Source organism: Rhinoderma darwinii, chromosome 1 (assembly GCF_050947455.1).
Source record: "Rhinoderma darwinii isolate aRhiDar2 chromosome 1, aRhiDar2.hap1, whole genome shotgun sequence".
NCBI lineage: Eukaryota > Metazoa > Chordata > Amphibia > Anura > Rhinodermatidae > Rhinoderma > Rhinoderma darwinii.
In genome coordinates this window covers 312,853,977-312,873,796 of record NC_134687.1, presented here as the reverse complement: position 1 = coordinate 312,873,796, position 19,820 = coordinate 312,853,977, and the positions used below count along the sequence as shown (strand labels likewise).

Sequence of the window (19,820 nt, the reverse complement as noted above, 5' to 3'; positions counted from 1 at the left end):
TGGGATGATTGTGAGAGGCCTCCTGTTCGTTGACATGCCAGTTATCGCCACTTCTCGCAAACGGAGAGGGACAGAATCCTTGAACTGAGAGACCTTGGTTTATCACTCCGGCAGATCGCTATGCGCCTAAGCCGAGATGTCAGCACTGTTCAACGTCGTGTGTCCCGCAGGTTGGGAGAACAACAATAAACGGAAATGACAGCAAGAGGTGCACGGAGGCAAATCTCTGCACAGACTGATCGTTTGATTGGAAGAATGGTGTACAGTCATCTATTCTGCACTGCAAATGAAATTGGACGTCACATCCCAAGCCTAGGGCGGCAACTAGTGACGACGCAAAACATCAGAAGGCGTTTGCACGACATTGTGCTACAAGCCAAACGTTCAGCTACAGGTGTTCAATTGACCACACACCACCGCTCTCAAAGGCTATCATGGTGAACAGCAAGACAGCAACAGAAGCTGAAATGAAGGTCTATCCTCTTCAGCGATGAGTCACGATTTTGTCTCGGACACAATAATAGCCAGACATTGGTCTGGAGACCACGTGGGCAATGCGATGAAGAGGGAACGTCACACCGGTCCTACTCCCGAGATTATGGTGTGGGCTGGCATAATGTATGGTAGCCGGTACACGAACAGCTCGGCCTTACATTGATTTGGTCGTGGAACCAGTGGTAAGGCCTTTTCTTCAAGTGTCTCAGAAGTAGTTTTTCAACAGGAAAACTCCAGGCCGCATGCTGCTCAGGATACTGTGAGCAGCTTGCGTGGCCCAAGTGTGCTACCATGGCCTACAGCATCTCCGGACTGGTCTCCCATCGAGCACATCTGGGACGTCATTGGTCGGTAATTGCAAAGGTAATTGCAAATTTTGATGAGTTGCGTGTCCAAGTGCATTCAGCGTTGCATAACATTCCTCTGACAGTCATTAATAACCTCCTTGATAGCGTGCCAAGGCGTGTAAGTGCATGTATTTCTGCACGTGGCGCTCATACTAGATACTGAATAAATCATGATGTTTGGAATGTTTTGTTTCCATTTTTTTTACATTTGCATATCATTAACATGTCTATCGATCCTGTGATTTCCACAATTCCAAAACTTTTCCTTCGTGATGTTGCAATTTCAATGTTGAGGAGTATAGTTTTTAGACACAGAAAGAAAGTGGAGAAAGACAGCTCAGCACTTATCAGGCTATTTCTACTGAGTTCAGAAATACCCCCAAAGTGGCCCAAATCTGTTGCCTGGCATGGCAGTCCTCGGAATGAAGAAGAAGCCTACGACTTTCAAGGGCCAATTTTTGCATGAAGAGGCTCTGAGCTCCTAGAACACTCTGATAATGTTTTCATTTTCCCTCTTTTTCCCCTGATGAACCCAAATGTTGCAGAGAGACGCTATGGTAGGGAATCCTTAGGGGAGTGCTAGGGTTAGCGGATAGGGGCGCCCCTAAAGTGCTCCATAAATTAGGCTATAAAGGGCCAACTAAGGCTTCATTCACATCTGCGTCAGGGTTCCGTTTATGGGTTCCGTCAGACCTTTCCATCAGGGAAACCCATGAACGGAAACCATAGATTTTCGTCTGTAGTACCATTGATTTCAATGGTAATACTTCAGCTGCTAATGGTTTCCTTTTGTCTTCGTTGCGTAAGGTTTCAGTTTTTTCTTTGCGGAATCAATAACGTATTGATTATGCAAAAAAAAATAATAAACGGAAGCCTTAGGAAACGGAGACAAACGGAAACCATTATCAACGGAAGCACTACCTCTGAAACCATTAGCAATGCAAACTGAAAGCTATGGTTCCATTCATGGGTTCCCCTGACGGAAAGGTCTGAAAGAACCCACGAACGAAACCGCGATGCAGATGTGAGCGATGCTTATGGGACTTGATCTTTCTTTTTTGTACCTCATTTATTTATTTAAAAAGACACCCTACACCCTACAACCTGTAGAGTTTGGCTCACAAGGGTCTTTTGGAGGGGTTTTTGTTTTTTCTTACCATCCCACACGCCACTGTTTTTCTCTCTGCCAGACATTTGAACAGGGGTACACTTGTGTACCAATTATCAAGATACACGTGGATCCCCTGATCAAACACCGGGTGCAAAAGTCCACACTGCTATCAGGGGTGTACTTACTAGAAAAATATTCAAACTATAATTAAATAAAGATTTCTAATTTCAAAAGGGCTATCGAAATTGGCGTCATCCTTGGGCGGGGGTATTGGGAATTATTATTATAATTATACATTTTTGAATGGCCTCAAAGTGTACCCTGGGCATTGTACTTGCGGTACAAAGGTCAGGGGTAAAAAATGTCTGTTGACCAGTAGGACCTTACTGGTGGCTTTTTTGTAATGCCCATATTTAGAACCAACCACAAAAATGTAAGGATTTCGGCATGATTAGTGGTACCACTTTTAATACGTGTATCATATAAAATGTCCATGTGTCATATTAACCCTTGAAAAAAACTAGAACTATCCAGTCCCATGATTCAAAAAGATAAAATCCAGTTCCTTCCGTAATTCAGGTGTATTTGCATGTATGCTGTATACGGTTATGGACACTACTCTTGTTCCCGAACTACTGCGAACTACTGCACTTTCTTAAAGGTAGTGGCAAATGCTCCAAAAAGAACAGCCCTACAAGGGGAAATAGCTCTAGTATACCCCTGTTTAGCTCCTTCCTCCCGGTTTGTCCCAGGATTCTTCAGGGAAGAGGATGACAGACAAGCCTTAGTATTGTCCAAGTGATGGGTTTATGACAGAAACCTCAAAAGTAGCCTTTTTGGAGAAAAAAAAAAAAAAAGTAGATACTTGCAAGTAGCAAGTGTACGTAAGTGCAGCTCTCAGCACGCTAGGATTCAAACAAGCCTCCGGTCTCGGCTTGTTTGAATCGTGTGTGGCTTTCATGACCCAATTTTAGTCATTTCATCTTTGTGGAGTCCCTGATGTGGCAGGATAACAAACGCCTAAGATACAGAAATGAGGTGTTATTAATTGTAAAGCAACAACCCTCTAGATATTCATCTAGGGCAGGGGTACTACACTGGCGTACCACAGACACCAGCTGTCCGGACCCCTGCACTCTATTATATCCGGGTACCTAGGACGCAGGTACAATTGAACTGCCTCATTTAGCGCTGGCAGGTGCAAAGGAACCAGCAGTTCCCTGTACGCCCCATCGCTTTTCCAATGACTCAGCAGGCGACGCAATGATCTCGCCTTTGTCGTTCTGCTGAAAAAGACCTGGCCAGAAAATGCGGGAACGGTGATAGGTGAGCTTGTGGCTGTTTGGAACTTTCTACAGGGGGCAGATAAAGCTAGGATTTTTGCCACGGATCCAGTTGGATTTGCCAGTGCGAACATAGTCTTTACCGTTGGTGTTCAGCTTGGACCTTCACCTGACGGCAGACCAAGGTAAACGGACCTTTACTAAAATTAGTTGAGTACCCCTAATCTATAGGTAGATTTAAATTTAAAAAAAGTATTTTATTTTAGTTATTGGGCAAAAAATATGAAATAATAAGTAGACAAAAGGAATGGATAAATAAAAAATTATTTCAAACTCTAATGAAGTGTGAAGAATTTTAAAGCATTCTTTAATGTATAGGCTGGATTTTGTGGGGCACATATCACATCAGTGGATAGTGTCTTTTTCGATCCTTCTTTTTGCACACACCCGACATCTTTTTTGGGCTTTTTTTCCTCAGAGGGGGGAAATGCTGGCCAGGGATCATATGGCTGATATTCCCTCACGATGCAGTACTCTCCCCTTCTGAAGACAACCTTCTCCTGGTACTGCAGAAAGGTATAGCCATTGCCTAAATATATATGGATGCAACGGCCACGGTCCGCCGCCTCTCCTTACCTCCCGTCAGCTGCGACCTCTATCCTCTGGCCAGTGTCTCCCTCCTAGGAGACGCCAGCACATGGGGCCGCACAACTCTGTTGTTCTCTCTTGGGTGCGCGCGCGCTCGCCCCAGTCTTAAAGGGCCAGCGCGCCGCACACATGCATTAAATTACCCAATCACCCTGTACTATAAGAGGGCTCTGCCCTTCCATTCTTGCCTGAGCGCGGTCATATACCAAGTCTGGTATCATCCGCCACGTCTGGCGTCTTCTGCCACATCAAGTTGCATCCATGCCAAAGCCTCTGCTACTGTCTGGACTCTTACAGGTACTCTTGTGCTAAGTACTTTGCATAGACTTTATATACAGTTGTTTGGCCAGCTCCTACTACTATGGCAGTGCGGCCTAGAGGGTCCACATACCCCCAGATAGTGACAACGGACACCACAAACGCATTATAAATGCCGGTTTGGGTGAGGTTGACTGCCAGATTATTGTACCACACCTTAGTTTTGTGCATGCCACTGTAGGATTACATGATTTAAATCGGATAAATGAATGCCACTCATGAAGCAGGCTTAGTGGTTGGGGATGCTGGATCCACGGCACAGGGCTGCTGCTGTCATTATGTATTGTGGACAAAATAAGAACCTCCCTTTTTTCCCTACTTCACGTGCAGTAAATTTTCCCTGCAGAATGCCCGACTTTCTCCTTCCTGCAAGGTCTTCCCATGCAGGGTTTTGAGGAAGCCCTCTGAATCTTCTTGATGGTGCCACGCTCCACGGTGGATCTGGACGAAAATTACTTTAGGAAGGGGATACTAAGTTGTCCAGGTAGATGTGATATTCTTAGACAAGTGCTCTTTCAGAATATAAACATTAATAGCATGAATACCTAGGAATGGGTATTTGCGTAGTAAATTTCTATGCAGCGTGTGTACCTTGTGGTGCTTTCACATACCTTATAAATTTTTTCCAGTACTGGACCATTTTGTTTGGCAGGTAATGCCAAAAAGTGAAGCCTCCCTTTAATTTAGGAGAGAGTCATTAACCGAATATATTTTTTTCAGGGGTGTACATTTTGGAAAATGTTGTATTATAGTGGTCGATGAAATGCCTGATTTTGTATAGCCTGTCATAATTAGGTTCCAGTGTGAGTGGGCAGTGGGAATTATCGTTGCAGTGGAGAAATTTGATAAAGGCCTCAAAACATGCCCTGCTCATCACGTTATCATAAAGTGGGGTATTATAAAAAAACATGCTTAACAATAAACCCCAAAACTTGCAAAGTTCTAGGGGGTTTGTGGGGATCCTCTTCGGCATAATAATGGAGGTGGGGTTGCTGATGAGGAAATGCTCTGCATACAGATTAGACTGCTAAACAAATGCATTAACAAATTCTTCAAAGAAAAATAGTTTAAAGAAATCTATTTCTCTAAAACCCTGCGGTCACTACTTGGATCATTAAGAAGGCAGTGAAGTTAAAAACATTGGGGATGTAATTGAGATTGGGTGCCCACATTGCCTCATTTAAGTCAGGCTGCACATGGTAGGCAACTCTTCTGCACTGTGGGGGGCTCATTAGACTCGCTAGATAAACAAGAAAGTATGAATTACTTCTCATCTTTACTCAGTATCTGAAAATACCATAGCGTATGCCTCCTCTGCACTATAAAACCTCTGGGACATATTGCTATGTGCGCATATACAGTACTGTGCAAAAGTTTTGGGCAGTTGCAAAAAAAAGCTGCAAAGTAGGGATGCTTTCAAAAATAGAAGTGTTATTTTTTTTTTTCATCAATTATCAAAATACAAAGCGAAAGAACAGAAGCAAAATCTAAAATCAGAAACAATATTTGTTGTGACCACCCTTTTCCTTCAAAACAGCATCAATTTTTCTAGGTACACTTGCACAAAGTCATGGATTTTGTAAGATTTTTAGTCAGGTGCATGAATAACTAATTATACCAAACAGGTGATAATGATCATCATTTTCATATGTAGGTTGAAATGGTCATTAACTGTAACAGAAATACCTGTGTAGGAGGCTAAAAACTGGGTGAGGAACAGCAAAACTCTGCTACAACGGTGGGGTTGTGGAAGACAGTTTCATGTTACAGTTGCACCATGACAAGACTGAGCACAGCAACAAGACAAAAGGTAGTTATACTGCATCAGCAAGGTCTCTCCCAGGCAAAGATTTCAAAGCAGACTAAGGTTTTAAAACATGCTGTTCAAGCGCTTTTGAAGAAGAACAAAGAAATGGGCAATGTTGAGGAACGTAGAAACTGTGTTCGGACAGGGAAACTTCGTGCAGCAGATCAAAGACACATTATCCTTACTTCCCTTCAAAATCTGAAGATGTCCAGCAGTTCCATCAGCTCGGAACTGGCAGAAACCAGCGGGACCCAGGTACACCCATCTACAGATTGGAGAAATCTGGCCAAAAGTGGTCTTCATGGAAGAATTGTGGCCAAATAGCCGTACCTTCGACGTCGAAACAAAGCCATGCGACATGGGCTGGAGAGCAATACAATAATGAGTGTCTGCAGGCAACAGTGAAGCATGGAGGTTCCTTGCAAATTTGGGGATTTGGTCAGGATTGATGGTGTCCTCAATGCTGAGAAATACATGCAGATATTTATCCATCATGCAATACCATCAGGGAGGCATCTGATTGGCTCCAAATTTATTCTACAGCAGGACAACGACCCCAAATATACAGCCAATGTCATTAAGAACTATCTTCAGCGTAAAAGAAGAACAAGTAGCCCTAGAAGTGATGATATGGCAACACAGATCGCTGGTCTCAACATCGAGTCTATCTGTGATTACAAGAAGAGACTGAAGGATTTGAGGAAGCCTACATCCACAGAAGATCTGTGGTTAAGTCTCCAAGATGTTTGGAACAACCTCCCTACCAAGTTCCTTCAAAAACTGATTGCAATTGTACCTAGAAGAATTGATGCTGTTTTGAAGGCAAAGAGTGGTCACACCAAATATTGATTTAACTTCAATTTCTCTTCTGTTCATTCACTTTGTATTTTGTTAATTGATAAAAAAACAAAAACGTTTAAGGCCCCATGCACACGACCATAAATTTCATCTGTAATTACGGACCGTAATTACGAACCCATTAATTTCTATTGGCCACAGACGCCTTTTAATATTTTTACTGATGGGTGTCCGTGTTGAAAAAATGACGGCACGGACCCTCCCATAGAAGCCGATGGGCACGTCCGTAAATACGGACAGCTACAGATGTGCATCCGTAAACCGTCCGTATTTACGAAAGCGTTGCTATGCAACATGTTGGTGACATCCTTTGCAGCCTCCCTCTTTTTTTTATGGATCCGTATATATGGATCAAATATGGATGCAATACGGACCGTATTTATGGATAAATGAAAATACGGTCGTGTGAAGGGGGCCTTGCACGTCTATTTTTGAAAGCATTCTTACTTTGCAGAAGTTTTAGGTAGTTGCGAAAAATGCTGCAAAGTACAGACAGAGTATGCACTGTACAGACATTGAACAAGCAGGGAATGATGGGAAAAATCTGAAGACGGGAGAATTGTGAATGTCCCATCACAGACAATGCCTTTCATATGGGAATCGGCCATCAGTCCAGCTTTCTACACCCATGGAAAACAGCAGATGTTGCCAGGTGAAGCTACAGCCAGCTACATCTGCAGGAAAACTGTATTGTTACATGGGGCGTTAACGTCCATGTAATACATGGACAGCACATGTTTGCCAGAGCAGGAATCACTTTTACCCCTGTCCATATTACCTAATACAGCATATGAACTGGGGTTGCCTTCATGAGACAACCCTTTTAACAGCTCTGGTATGTTAAATGGCCCGACTGTAGCTCCAGCTTACCAATTATGAAAAATATGCCAGCAGTTTCACACTGGATGATATACATAACTCTCACTTACCCTATATACTGTAGAGGGTGGCTTTGATGGATGACGATTCTACATGTAGGACAGGTGTTATTTTCTTCCAAATATTTTACCAAGCAACTTCTACAAACTGTAAAGATAAATTAAAGAAATCGGTCAGTCAATACCACCCTCCTTCCTTGAATTTTTCGGTTTAATTTATATATTCAATTAAAACCTAAATGCATTCCATTTTTTTTGCAGGCTGCAAAGGCCTAATTAACAAGTTATTCTAATTAAAATTGTTATTTTCTTTGCTCCACCATCTACTGTAACAAAAACTAAAATTTATAACATTGCAGTTTCTCAAATTTACTGTCCAATGGTGCCATCTAATGGCCAAACGAAAAATTAGGATTATAAATAACAGCGGTTTTGTTTTTTCTTTTTTGTCTTTTCTTTTTTGTCATTCAGCCTGCAATGTGTGGCTCCCAAACCAAATTCATCTTATTCAGAACATTACAAAAAGTTTCACACCAATCCGCCAAATAATACAAAAGCAATTCTGTGCAGTTTAAAATAATCAGGCTTATTTTACACATGTACATACTACTACTTCATGCAAACTACTTAAAACGTATCTCTTAGCCAAAAATAAAGTTCCCCAATTGTGATTTGTCAAGAACTACACCTATTGGTCTGCTTAAAGGGGTTGTCCAGGGACCAAAAATTGCTTTGCATTCATATTTTTATGTAAAAAGAAGTCACTTACTAATATACTTTAATTAAAAATTCGGTACTAAATGGTGCCGTTCAAACCCGGGGAGCTGTTGCCGGAAGTCCTGGAGCGTTTCGAATATTTATGACGCGCCGACACGGCCCCACGTGACCGAGGGCTTGCTTCCTGTTCTGTTCGTGTCGGCGAGTTATCAATGGCATGACCGCAAGAGGCTGTCACACTGCCTATTGCTGGAGTCCCCGAGCAGAGCATCAGCTAGCGCTTTGTTCGGGACTCCAGCACTGCTCCCGACATTTGGTCAGTGACTTCAGGGGTTTCCTATAGCTGGAATTCCCGAGAAGAGCATCAGCTGATGCTCTGCTCGAGAACTCCAGCACTGCTGCTGACGTCACGGTTCATATATGGACAGTGACTTCAGGGGTTTCCTATAGCTGGAGTGCTGATGCTCTGCTCGGGAACTCCAGCACTGCTGCCGACGTCACGGTTCATATATTGATTGGTCAGCGTCATACACGTAAACACACCCAGTTAAAAACACAATACACGCCCAGTTGGCCATAACGAAATAAAAACGCCCAATTGTCCATTTCAAAGCTCATTTGCATATATATATATATATATATATATATATATATATATATATATAAAATAGCTCATAACTTGGCCAAAAATGAACGTTTAAAAAAAAAAATAAATAAAAAAAAAAGTTACTGTTATCTACATTGCAGCGCCGATCACATGCAATAGGAGATAGGGGTTAGAGAATCTGGTGCCAGAGCCTCTTTAAAACATAAGCAGCAATTTCTCATATCTTGAACGAATACAAAAAAAGGGTGGCGAAATTTCAGTTTTTTTTCCTATTACCCCACCAAAAAAGTAAATCAATAAAATAAGTACCCAAAATGGTGCTATTAAAAAATACAACTTGTCACGCAAAAAAAAAGGCCTTACACAGCTATGTAAATGGAAAAATAAAATAGTTATAGCTCTTTGAAGGAGACTATGAAAAAACGAAAAAAAAAAAAAAATTGCTTGGTCATTAAGGTTTAAAATACCTTTGGTATTAAGGGGTTAAATACTTTTTAATTACCAACACTGCTTATTATGAATGCTCTTCTCTAAGGGTAGAACCCTGTGACGTTGGCATCACTAAATCAGTTTGTTACATGTATGGCAGTTTTATATGGTGCAATGCCCGGGTTGCACCATTAGCTAGTTTTGGTTTGTGGCTAGTAGTTTAGGATATTTGCAGAATGTTCCAAGTAAATCTGATCATCAAGAACCTGGCTACAATTTCTTGTTTATCTAAAAGGTTTTACGGGTTGCAATGCTCAGGTGACGCCGCTGTGACTGGTTTTGGAGCTAGTGGATTGTGGTATTTGCAGACTATTCAAGCATAATTTGGTTATAAAAAAAAACAAACATTATTACACTGGTTTTCCTACTTGCAATAGCCAGGAAACCTATAAACTGTAGGGTCAATTAACACATTGTAATTTTAGAGAAACATATATAAATTTTATTGAATATAACAACATTAAAAGATGAATCATGCTGAGCATGAATAAAAACGTCTGTCAGTTACAGAGGACATACAAATGACAAGACATAGCAATACAATGAGTATATTCGATGTACTTTAAGCCCAATAGGTCTAACCAGAAAAAATGGTTGCAGCTTCTATGTAAATAGTAACGTGCAAACATGCATCGTATGTATCAAAGCAACAGTGGGGACTCTGCTGAAACTGAGTGCAAATAGCTGAGATACGATATCAAAATACCAGCCTATTGCTGGAAATCAACATGTGGTAGCTTGCTAGTAAGTACAAGTGCGGTCAGTGATGATACAGGCAGTTTAAGCAGAGTAGTACACAAAGAATAGAACATGTAACATACCCATAGTAGCCCTCTGCAAGGAGAGAACGTCAATCCCGACGCGCGTTTCGGCGAAATGCCTTCGTCTGGGGTTCGGGACTGATTATTTTATTATCTGTCACCTAATGTAGTTGAAACCTTTGGCAAAAATCAGATACGGGGCAGTTCTATATATGGTTTTTGCCAACACACAGTTAATCCAGTATTGCTGAAGACATATTTATCATTGAGAATTAAGTTGGTTGCTTTGGTGGCGGGTAGAGTCCATTTAAGGTGTCAAATGGCCTCTCCTGTTGTGGTTGGGGAGTAAGGAGGAGGTTGCAGGCAAGTTAATTAACTGATAGAAGCTGTTAAACTTGATGGTGGTGAACCGGCTGAGATTAGGTAACCAGCCGAAAAAGATGTGGTAATGGTAGATGTAAAGCACAGGATCTCTGGTAGGGTCATTGGTGCCCTTGAAGTAGACTAGCTTTGTTAGAATGGCAAGCCAGAGCCTGCCACCCTTTATTGCTGCCTGGCCTGTTGCTGTAGGTCAGGCAGCTCGGGCATCTCTTGGTATCCGTGAATCCCAAAATATACTTGCCTAGCATTTCACCTGACTCCTACTGTGATTGTTGAAGTCATGTGGCTTTAAATAAAGCTGTGGCCGCATATGGTCAGCTTTAGTGATGTGGTTGAAAACATGTTCACACAAAAGAAACTGTCAATCACTGTCTGTGGAAGGAGGAGAGTTGAGGAATGAATAAACTAAATAGCTATAATTTGTTTGTTTTTGGCATGATACGCATGCACCCTTTGGTGTGTGTGTGTGTGTGTGTGTGTGTGTGTGTGTGTGTGTGTGTGTGTGTGTGTGTGTGTGTGTGTCTTATGCACATATGAACCTACCATTATATTTTTTTCTATATAAGGCACACATTTTTTGCACTTAGAGTTTTGTTACATCTTTTAATACTTAATATTTGTATACAGAGGTCACGAGTTTTATATATATATATATATTGTATACTTTTTCTTTAATTTTTTTTACTAATGAACAACGCTCGCAATGTAATTTATTATTACTATTGGCTTGTGCCTTTCATTGGTTTTTACATAATTGGAATTTATACATTTTCACAATATAACTTCAAAAGATTTTTTGTTTTTTAACACTTCACACACACACACACACACACACACTTTTTTATATTTCTTCATCTTTTTTCACTTTTGCGTTTTCACTTTTATAAACACATACCCTTTGGATTTTTTGCCTTTTGTCATTTTTCACTATATACTTATCTTTATTATTCACAAATCATATGTTCAGTAAAACGGATGTGCCATATGATTTGTCTAAGAAGATTATTTTATTTTGTAAAGGTTAGGGAAAGGATAGGGACAGATTAGAATATATATATTTATTCTCTTTTGGATGCTCTATGTAATATAAATATCTATGTCTGTTATATTATGCATGTAATCTACGGATTTTAATACGTATATGAAATAGCTCGGTTTTATAATGTGATGCACTATGCTCCTGTCATCTGACAGATATCGTGTATAGTTTCGGTCATGTGATCGCTCTACACTTTACTCCTCCCTCCTGAGTTATTTGCATGGACTGCACTGTGCTGGTCTCTCACATAGGAGAGATGTTGACGCATTCGCGTTGACCAACTCCGTGTGTCATGTAATGTATCAGACACGTGGTGCTTACTGCGTTGCAGCATAGGACGTCATCACTGACTTCCTGGATCTCTGTATCTCGGATTGTATGGACGCATTGTGCGTTCAATACCAGCTGCTAACATCACCACAGGTTAGTGTTTTTATGTTTCATGGGCACATAAAAACCTCCTTGTGTCTCTCTGGCACCACCCCCAGACGAAGGCTTTCAGCCGAAACGCGCGTCGGTGTGTGACTCTAGACAGCCAGTTACCATCACATGGGTAAGCGGCTACTATGCATACATGACTATTACATATGCACTTTTGGGTAAGCGGTTACTATGCATATACTGTATGATTATTACATATGTACCTGTATTTGGGCAAGCTGCTATTATGCATATATGACCACTACATATGTATCTTTGCCTGTGCAAGCTGCTACTATGCATATAGAACTATATTTATATTTTTGCTGGATAATAGCCAGTTGGTCCGACTATTTGCATCATATCAGCATTACCTTTTGACATAATAACCTTTTTGATCTAATGGGATTCTTATATTTTATACCAACCTCCCTAAACCTGATGTCTCCATCTCAGTGTGTGGCACTATCATAACTCCTAAGCAACACACCTGCTGTGTCTGGGTTATTTTTGACTCAGATCTTTCCTTTACTCCTCACATTCAATCACTTTCACACTCCTGTCATTTTCACCTCAAAAACATCTCCAGAATCCGCTCTTTTCTTACGGAGGAAACCGCCAAAACTCTCATTATTGCTCTGATTCACTCTCGTCTTGACTACTGTAACTCATTACTAGTCGGTCTTCCCCCTCACCAAACTCTCCCCTCTCCAATCTATCCTCAATGCAGCAGCCAGGCTCATATTTAGGACCAACCGCTACACCAACGCCTCTAATTTGTGCCAGTCACTGCACTGGTTGCCCATCCCCTTCAGAATAAAATTCAAACTTATTACTCTCACCCACAAAGCTCTCAACAGTGCTGCACCTCCTTACATCTCCTCCCTCATCTCTGTCTACCACCCTACTCAGGCTCTACGTTCTGCCAACGACCTTAGATTAAAATCCTCCATAATCCGAACCTCCCACTCCCGTCTTCAAGATTTTTCTCGTGCTGCACCAGTCCTCTGGAATGCGCTACCCCAGACAATCCGATTAATTCCCAATATCCACATTTAAACGTGCCCTGAAAACACATCTATTTAGACAAGCCTATAACATTCCCTAATCTGACTCCTTTCCATGGCCCCATTAGTCATCAGAATAAGATTCCCTCAGACTCCTTCTCTTCATGTCCGTCATACACGGATACTGGCTGGTGACCGGCTCATGCAGCTTTATGTGTACCACCCCATGTGTATAAAAATGGCTTGACTATTGTACAGAACAAACACTGTTACACTTTGTCTCCCTTATTTCCTCATAGATTGTAAGCTCTTGCGAGCAGGGTCCTCACTCCTCAGGTTTGAATTGTAAATTAAAGAGGCTCTGTCACCAGATTATAAGTGCCCTATCTCCTACATAATCTGATCGGCGCTGGAATGTAGATAACAGCAGTGGTTTTTATTTTGAAAAACGATCATTTTTGAGCAAGTTATGAGCAATTTTAGATTTAGTTTCTTAATGCCCAACTGGGCGTGTTTTTACTTTTGACCAAGTGGGCGTTGTACAGAGGAGTGTATGAGGCTGACCAATCAGTAACCAATCAGTGTCATACACTTCTCATTGTTCCAGCCCAGCATGATCCACATCACAGTGAGATTGTGCAGTGAAAGAAGCTGGGCTGGAACAATGAGAAGTGTAGGACACTGATTGGTCACTGATTGGTCAGCCTCATACACTTCTTTACAACACCCACTTGGTCAAAAGTAAAAACACGCCCAGTTGGGTATTAAGAAACTAAATCTAAAATTGCTCATAACTTGCTCAAAAATGATAGTTTTTCAAAATAAAAACCACTGCTGTTATCTACATTCCAGCGCCGATCAGATTATGTAGGAGATAGGGCACTTATAATCTGGTGACAGAGCCTCTTTAACTTTGTCACTATGTAATGTCTGATATTGTTTGTTTCATGTTCCCTCTAAATTGTAAAGTGCTGCGTAATATGTTGGCGCTATATAAATAAAGATTATTATTATTATTATTATTTTCCCCTTGTGTATTTACCCTTTGATATATCAAATATATTTCTTGAATGCATCTACATTTGCCGTTGTCTGCCACAGTGTGATATATTGAAGCCAATCATCTTTGATTTTAAAATGTATTTTATGTTTATGTAGTCAATAGAATTTATACGTTTTATAGTATTGGTGTGTTATAGACTCCATTTTTAGGTTATTATTTAAATAGCCATAATGTTCATAATAATCACATGTTCCCTTTAGATAGGGCAGCAAGATTGCCCTCATAGTGACACGTCAGAAGTTTTGATCGGTGGGGGTCAGAGCACCGAGACCCCCCATAGAAAGTCTATGAGCCCCTATGTAATGACGGGGGTGGGGAGACAGACAAGTGAGCCCTAATCTACCCACCACTCAGTCCCTGCCTACTTGCAACGACCCGCCCTACAACAGGGCGACGGTCCCTACGCTCAATAAGTGCACGACAGAAAAACAGACAACGGTACACAGAGCTAGGGGGAGAAAGGGGCAGTTGCCCACGGCAAAACCGTGAGCAACAAGAGAAGTGAACAAGCCGAGTCAAACCAGGAGAGTACGAGGTGCCAAACGCAGAGAAGAAGAGTAGTAAACAAGCCGAGTCAAACCAGGAGTGTACGAGGTACCAAACGCAGAGCAGGAGAGTAGTCAGCAAGCCGGGGTCAATATGAAGCAAGGACAATGGTACAAGAAGCTGCAGCAGGGCCAGGAAACCAAACGAGAAGAATCACAAGCAAAGGAGGAACAGGAAAGGCAGGTATAAATAGACAGAGGGCGGGAGCTAGCTCCGTCTGGCCAGGCTGTGATAGGTTCTCCCACTCCTAAACCTGCCACCTGGAGTGGTGGAAGATGGAGTCAGTCTCACAGACATAGAAGCAGGTGCAGACTGATTATCTATGGGCGTTAACCCCGAAGCTGTGCCTGGCAGATCCTTTACACCCTACATCAATTGCGCAGCTTTCCGAGAAAAGCTGATCAGAAACGAAGCGGCTCGGCGCTCACCCGCGCACTTCTGCCGCTTAGCGATCAGTGGGGATCTCAGTGTTCGGACCCGCACCGATCAAAACTTTTGAGATGTCAAGTAAACAATCGGTTCTTGAAGTTGATGTGTTGGAAGCAGGAAAAACGTGCAACTATAACGATCTGAGCAACTTTGATAAGGGCCAAATTGAGATGGCTAAATGAATCAGGTCAAGTCCAAAACGGCAGGTTTCGTGGTGTGTTCCCGGTATGCAGTGATTAGTCCCTACAAAAAAAAAAAGAGTCCAAGGTAGAACAACTGGTGAACCAGCGACAGGGTCATTGGCACCCAAGGAACGTTGATTTGTATAGAAGAGCTACTGCCCCTCAAATTTCTGAAAAAGTTAATGCTGGCTGTGATAGAAAGGTGTCAGAACACACAATGTACCGCAGTGGCAGTAAGTCGTAAACCAGTTAGAGTGCCATGCTGACCCCTGTCCACCACTACAAGGGCCAACAGTGGGTACGTGAGCATCAGAACTGGACCATGGAGCAATGGAAGAAGGTGGCCTGGTGAGTTTATTCACATGTTCTTTTACATCATGTGGACAGCCAGGAGTGTGTGCGTCGTTTACCTGAGGAAAAGACGGCACCAGGATGCACTATGGGAAAAAGACAAGCAAACGGAGGCAGGGTGATGCTCTGGGCAATGTTCTGTTACCACCTACCTAAACATTATTGCAGACCAAGTTGTCCCCTTCATGGCAACAGTATTCCCTAATGGCATTGGCATCTTTCAGCAGGATAAGGCCCCCTAACACACTGCAATGGTTTGAGGAACACAACAGAGTTCAAGGAGTTTACTTTGCCACCAAATTCCCCAGATCTTAATCCGATCATGAATCTATGGGATGTGCTGGAAAAACCAAGTTCCATCTATGGAGGTCCAACCTTGCAACCTCTAGGTGCTAGATACCACAGGCCACCTCCAGAGGTCTTGTGGATTCCATGCATTGGAGGGTCAGAGCGGTTTTGGAGGACCTACATAATGTAATGTGGTTATAATGTTATGGCTGATGTTGTATAGGAGACAGTCAAATTAAATACAAATTAGTTTTCATATATATTACTTTTTTTTATTTTATATGTTATTATTCAGTTGCTCGGTAAATGTAAAATATATTTAGCTGATCTTTTAGCCACACCATTGGTCTATGTAAAAACAGGTGTGTTTCGCTAGAAACCTGGAAGGCATTTCAGATTCCACGCTCTAGCCCTAGAGATGCAGTCAGCAGACTACAGGACTGAAATGTATTCTCAGGGCAAGGTAGAGATAGTCTGCCATCAGGTGACCACTGAGACATTAACCTTAGATCAACTTTAAGAATATGAGGGATATACATAAGCCTATTAAAAACGGACAGGGCTACATGGGATTTTAAATTCCTATTCCCAAGTTGTCCTTTAGCACTGGTGGAATTGATGTTCATTCATTGTCCAGAATTTTCAGAGCAGTCTGCCAGCTGAGGAGCTTGTCCTAACAGGGAATTTGGACAGGGGTTGTCCAAAACGCATCTTGCTCTGCAGAATGAAATCTTCATCATTCTCTCAAAATTAAATTGATAATCTTCTGATCCGATTGAGGACCGCCCACTGCATTTACTGCGCAGGTTCAAGCTTGCTGCCAGAGCAATTGGGACGTTGAAGGTCAGGTGCCAGGAAGTCAAAGACTGCCAGGGACCCTGGAGAAAAAACAAAAGCGGTTTTCAACGCTTCTCTCACATACACATCGCTCATATATATATATGTTTTACTATTTTGTTCAAAACTATAAGCCTAATAATGCTAAACAGGAAAAACGTGCAAAAAATGTATAATAAAAGAAACTTGAATTTATTACGAAAAAAAAAGTCCCAAAAATCACGTTGCTAGCCCAACAACTAAAAACGCTATAGAGGTTTCATTAACGCATGCTAAAAATAGGTAACCGATGCCCGGTCCTGTACTGGTTAAAATATAGTAAAATTGATACACTTCATCAGGACATGTAAAATTTGAGTGTATCAATCATTTCAACAGACAAACAACAAATGCAGTTGGTACAACTGCTCATCACCAAGATGGAGCCATAACATAAATCAAATGATTGGAATTAGGAAGCAGAACTCGAACGCAACCTAAAAAACGTATCCAGCAATTGCTTGTTTGAGTCTTCCATAGCCATGTGTCAGCTGCACAACAGTGATAGTCACAGTCACTTACTAAGAGACTGTCACTCCGTGGTAGCAAAGTCTGCAAACAAGGAGGGGGAATAAAACTGGCGCGTTTTGTCACTTCACAATAAGCAGGCTGCGCTTGCTGGATCCTGCCTTTTCGAGTTAAGTGATGTAAGCACTCAGAGATGTGCACCTTGTAATCCTGTTACAGATGCATTTCGCATGCTTACAGATATATTACAATTCACAGTAAAGGAATACAACACACAAATGAATTGACATAGCTCTACTAGTGTATTGGCACCTGGAATTCGGCTCGGAAATTCCTAAACGCGAGAATACCAAATAATATTCCGTCATCTATACTAAAAGCTTATTTTATATGTTATTACTTATTTCATGCCGATTAGCACAGTCATAGGCAACCAACTTTTATCGAGCACTAGTAAATAAATATAGCTATAAAGAAATACCTCATGCTGGTCCCCTTCAACCAACCCTAGCTATAAACATACATGGATAGTTTCCGATAGCACAGCTAGACAGAAAGAAGAGCGCAATGAAACCATTTTCATTCCCATCAACGTAACTATATGAGGAAGTGTTTTTTTGTGAAGAGTTGTATTTTTCAATTGCACCAATTTAGGGAATTTATTACCGTAATTAACTTTTTTATTTTGACTTATTTTTTATGGGAGGCGGGGTAATGGAGAGAAAAGCAATTCTGGCATTGTTTTTAGGGATTCTTTTTTTTAAATGGTTTACTGTGAAGGATACCTGTTAACTGTATTCTACAGGTCAGTACAATTACAGCAATAACAAGTATATATCGTTTAGGTTTCTGTCCGAGAGCCATTGTTTTTTTTTTTTAAATTAAAGAAGCTGTATGAGAGCTTGTTTCTTTTTTGGGACAAAATGGAAGTTTTCAATGGCATCATTTTAGATTTAAAGAAACACTGCCGGCATCCTGTGAAATAGAGCACCAGATAAATTATTGCACATCACTACACTACATTTGCAAACAGGGAGTGTGGACTGTGAGAGAAAAAAAAAACCTTGAGTGCTTCTTTAATATAATTTATGAATTAAAGGGGTTCTCCAGTTGTAACTAGTCAGACACCCATCGATCTAACATTTCACACCTATCCTTTAGGTGATAACTTGTTACAACGGCAATACCCTTTTTAACTTTTATTTTTTTTAAATAATAGTAATTTAGATAAAGGAGGGAAATTTGGTTAAAAAAAACAAAACAAATTCACCAGCACTTTTGTTTTTTTTTTTTAAACCTGCTGCACAATTGCGATGATACCATATATGTATTTATTTTTTATGGTGAATTATTTTGAAACAATTTTATTTATTTTTGGGAGCCTTTTTTTGGATTGTTTGTTTTTAAACTTTATTCAATTTAGTTTAACCCCTTCCCGCGCCTGGACGTACTTTTAGGTCATGGCAGCTGTATCGTTCGCGCTCCATGACCTAATAGTACGTCTCGGGAGTAACGGCCGTTTCGGCCATCCTCCCGACACATACAGGAGCTGTGACAGCTGCTGTCTCGTACAGCAGCTGTCACAGCTCCTACAGCGGGGACCGATCGCTGTGTCCCCGCTGATTAACCCCTTAAAAGCCGCTTTCTATAGAGATCGCAGCTTTTTAGGGGTTAAGCTGCCATCACCGGCCTGCTACACGATAGCGGCCGGCGATGGTGACTATGGCAACCGGACACCAAACAATGGCGTCCGGCTATGCCATAGACGGAAGCCTAGTGGGTCCTGACAAAGTCAGGACCCACTATGCTTGCTGTCAGTGAGTAGCTGACAGTTCTAATACACTGCACTACGCATGTAGTGCAGTGTATTAGAATAGCGATCAGGGCCTCCTGCCCTCAAGTCCCCTAGTGGGACAAAGTAATAAAGTAAAAAAAAAAGTAAAAAAAAGATGTGTAAAAATAAGAAAATAAAAGTTTTAAAAGTATTAAAAGTAAAAATCCCCCTTTTAACCTTATCAGTCATTTATTATTAATAAAAATATATAAACAAACAAATAAACTATACATAATTGGTATCGCCGCGTCCGTAACGGCCTGAACTACAAAATTATTTCGTTTTTTATCCCGCACGGTGAACGCCGTAAAAGAAAATAATAATAAACCGTACCACAATCACAATTCTTTGGTCACTTCACCTCCCAAAAAATGGAATAAAAAGAGATCAAAAAGTCGCATGTACCTAAAAATGGTAATGATCGAAACTACAGTTCGTTACGCAAAAAATAAGTCCTCGCACGGCTTTATTGATTGAAAAATAAAAAAGTTCTGGCTCTTAGAATAAGGTAACACAAAAAGTGAATGATTTTTTACAAAACGTATACTATTGTGCAAACACCATAAGACATAAAAAAAACTATAAACATATGGTATCGCCGTAATCGTATCGCCCCG

At 41.2% G+C, this 19,820-nt stretch overlaps 1 protein-coding gene across 3 annotated transcripts in view; it reads right to left on the bottom strand.

Moving 5' to 3' along the window:
* Positions 1-19,820, bottom strand: part of PCGF3 (polycomb group ring finger 3) — a 188,147-nt gene that overhangs the window by 25,694 nt on the left and 142,633 nt on the right. For all 3 annotated transcript variants that reach the window (XM_075851333.1, XM_075851341.1, XM_075851351.1), the window contains one exon: positions 7,797-7,893. In XM_075851333.1, the coding sequence (XP_075707448.1) occupies positions 7,797-7,893 (97 nt within the window). The remainder of the gene's footprint in view (positions 1-7,796; positions 7,894-19,820) is intronic.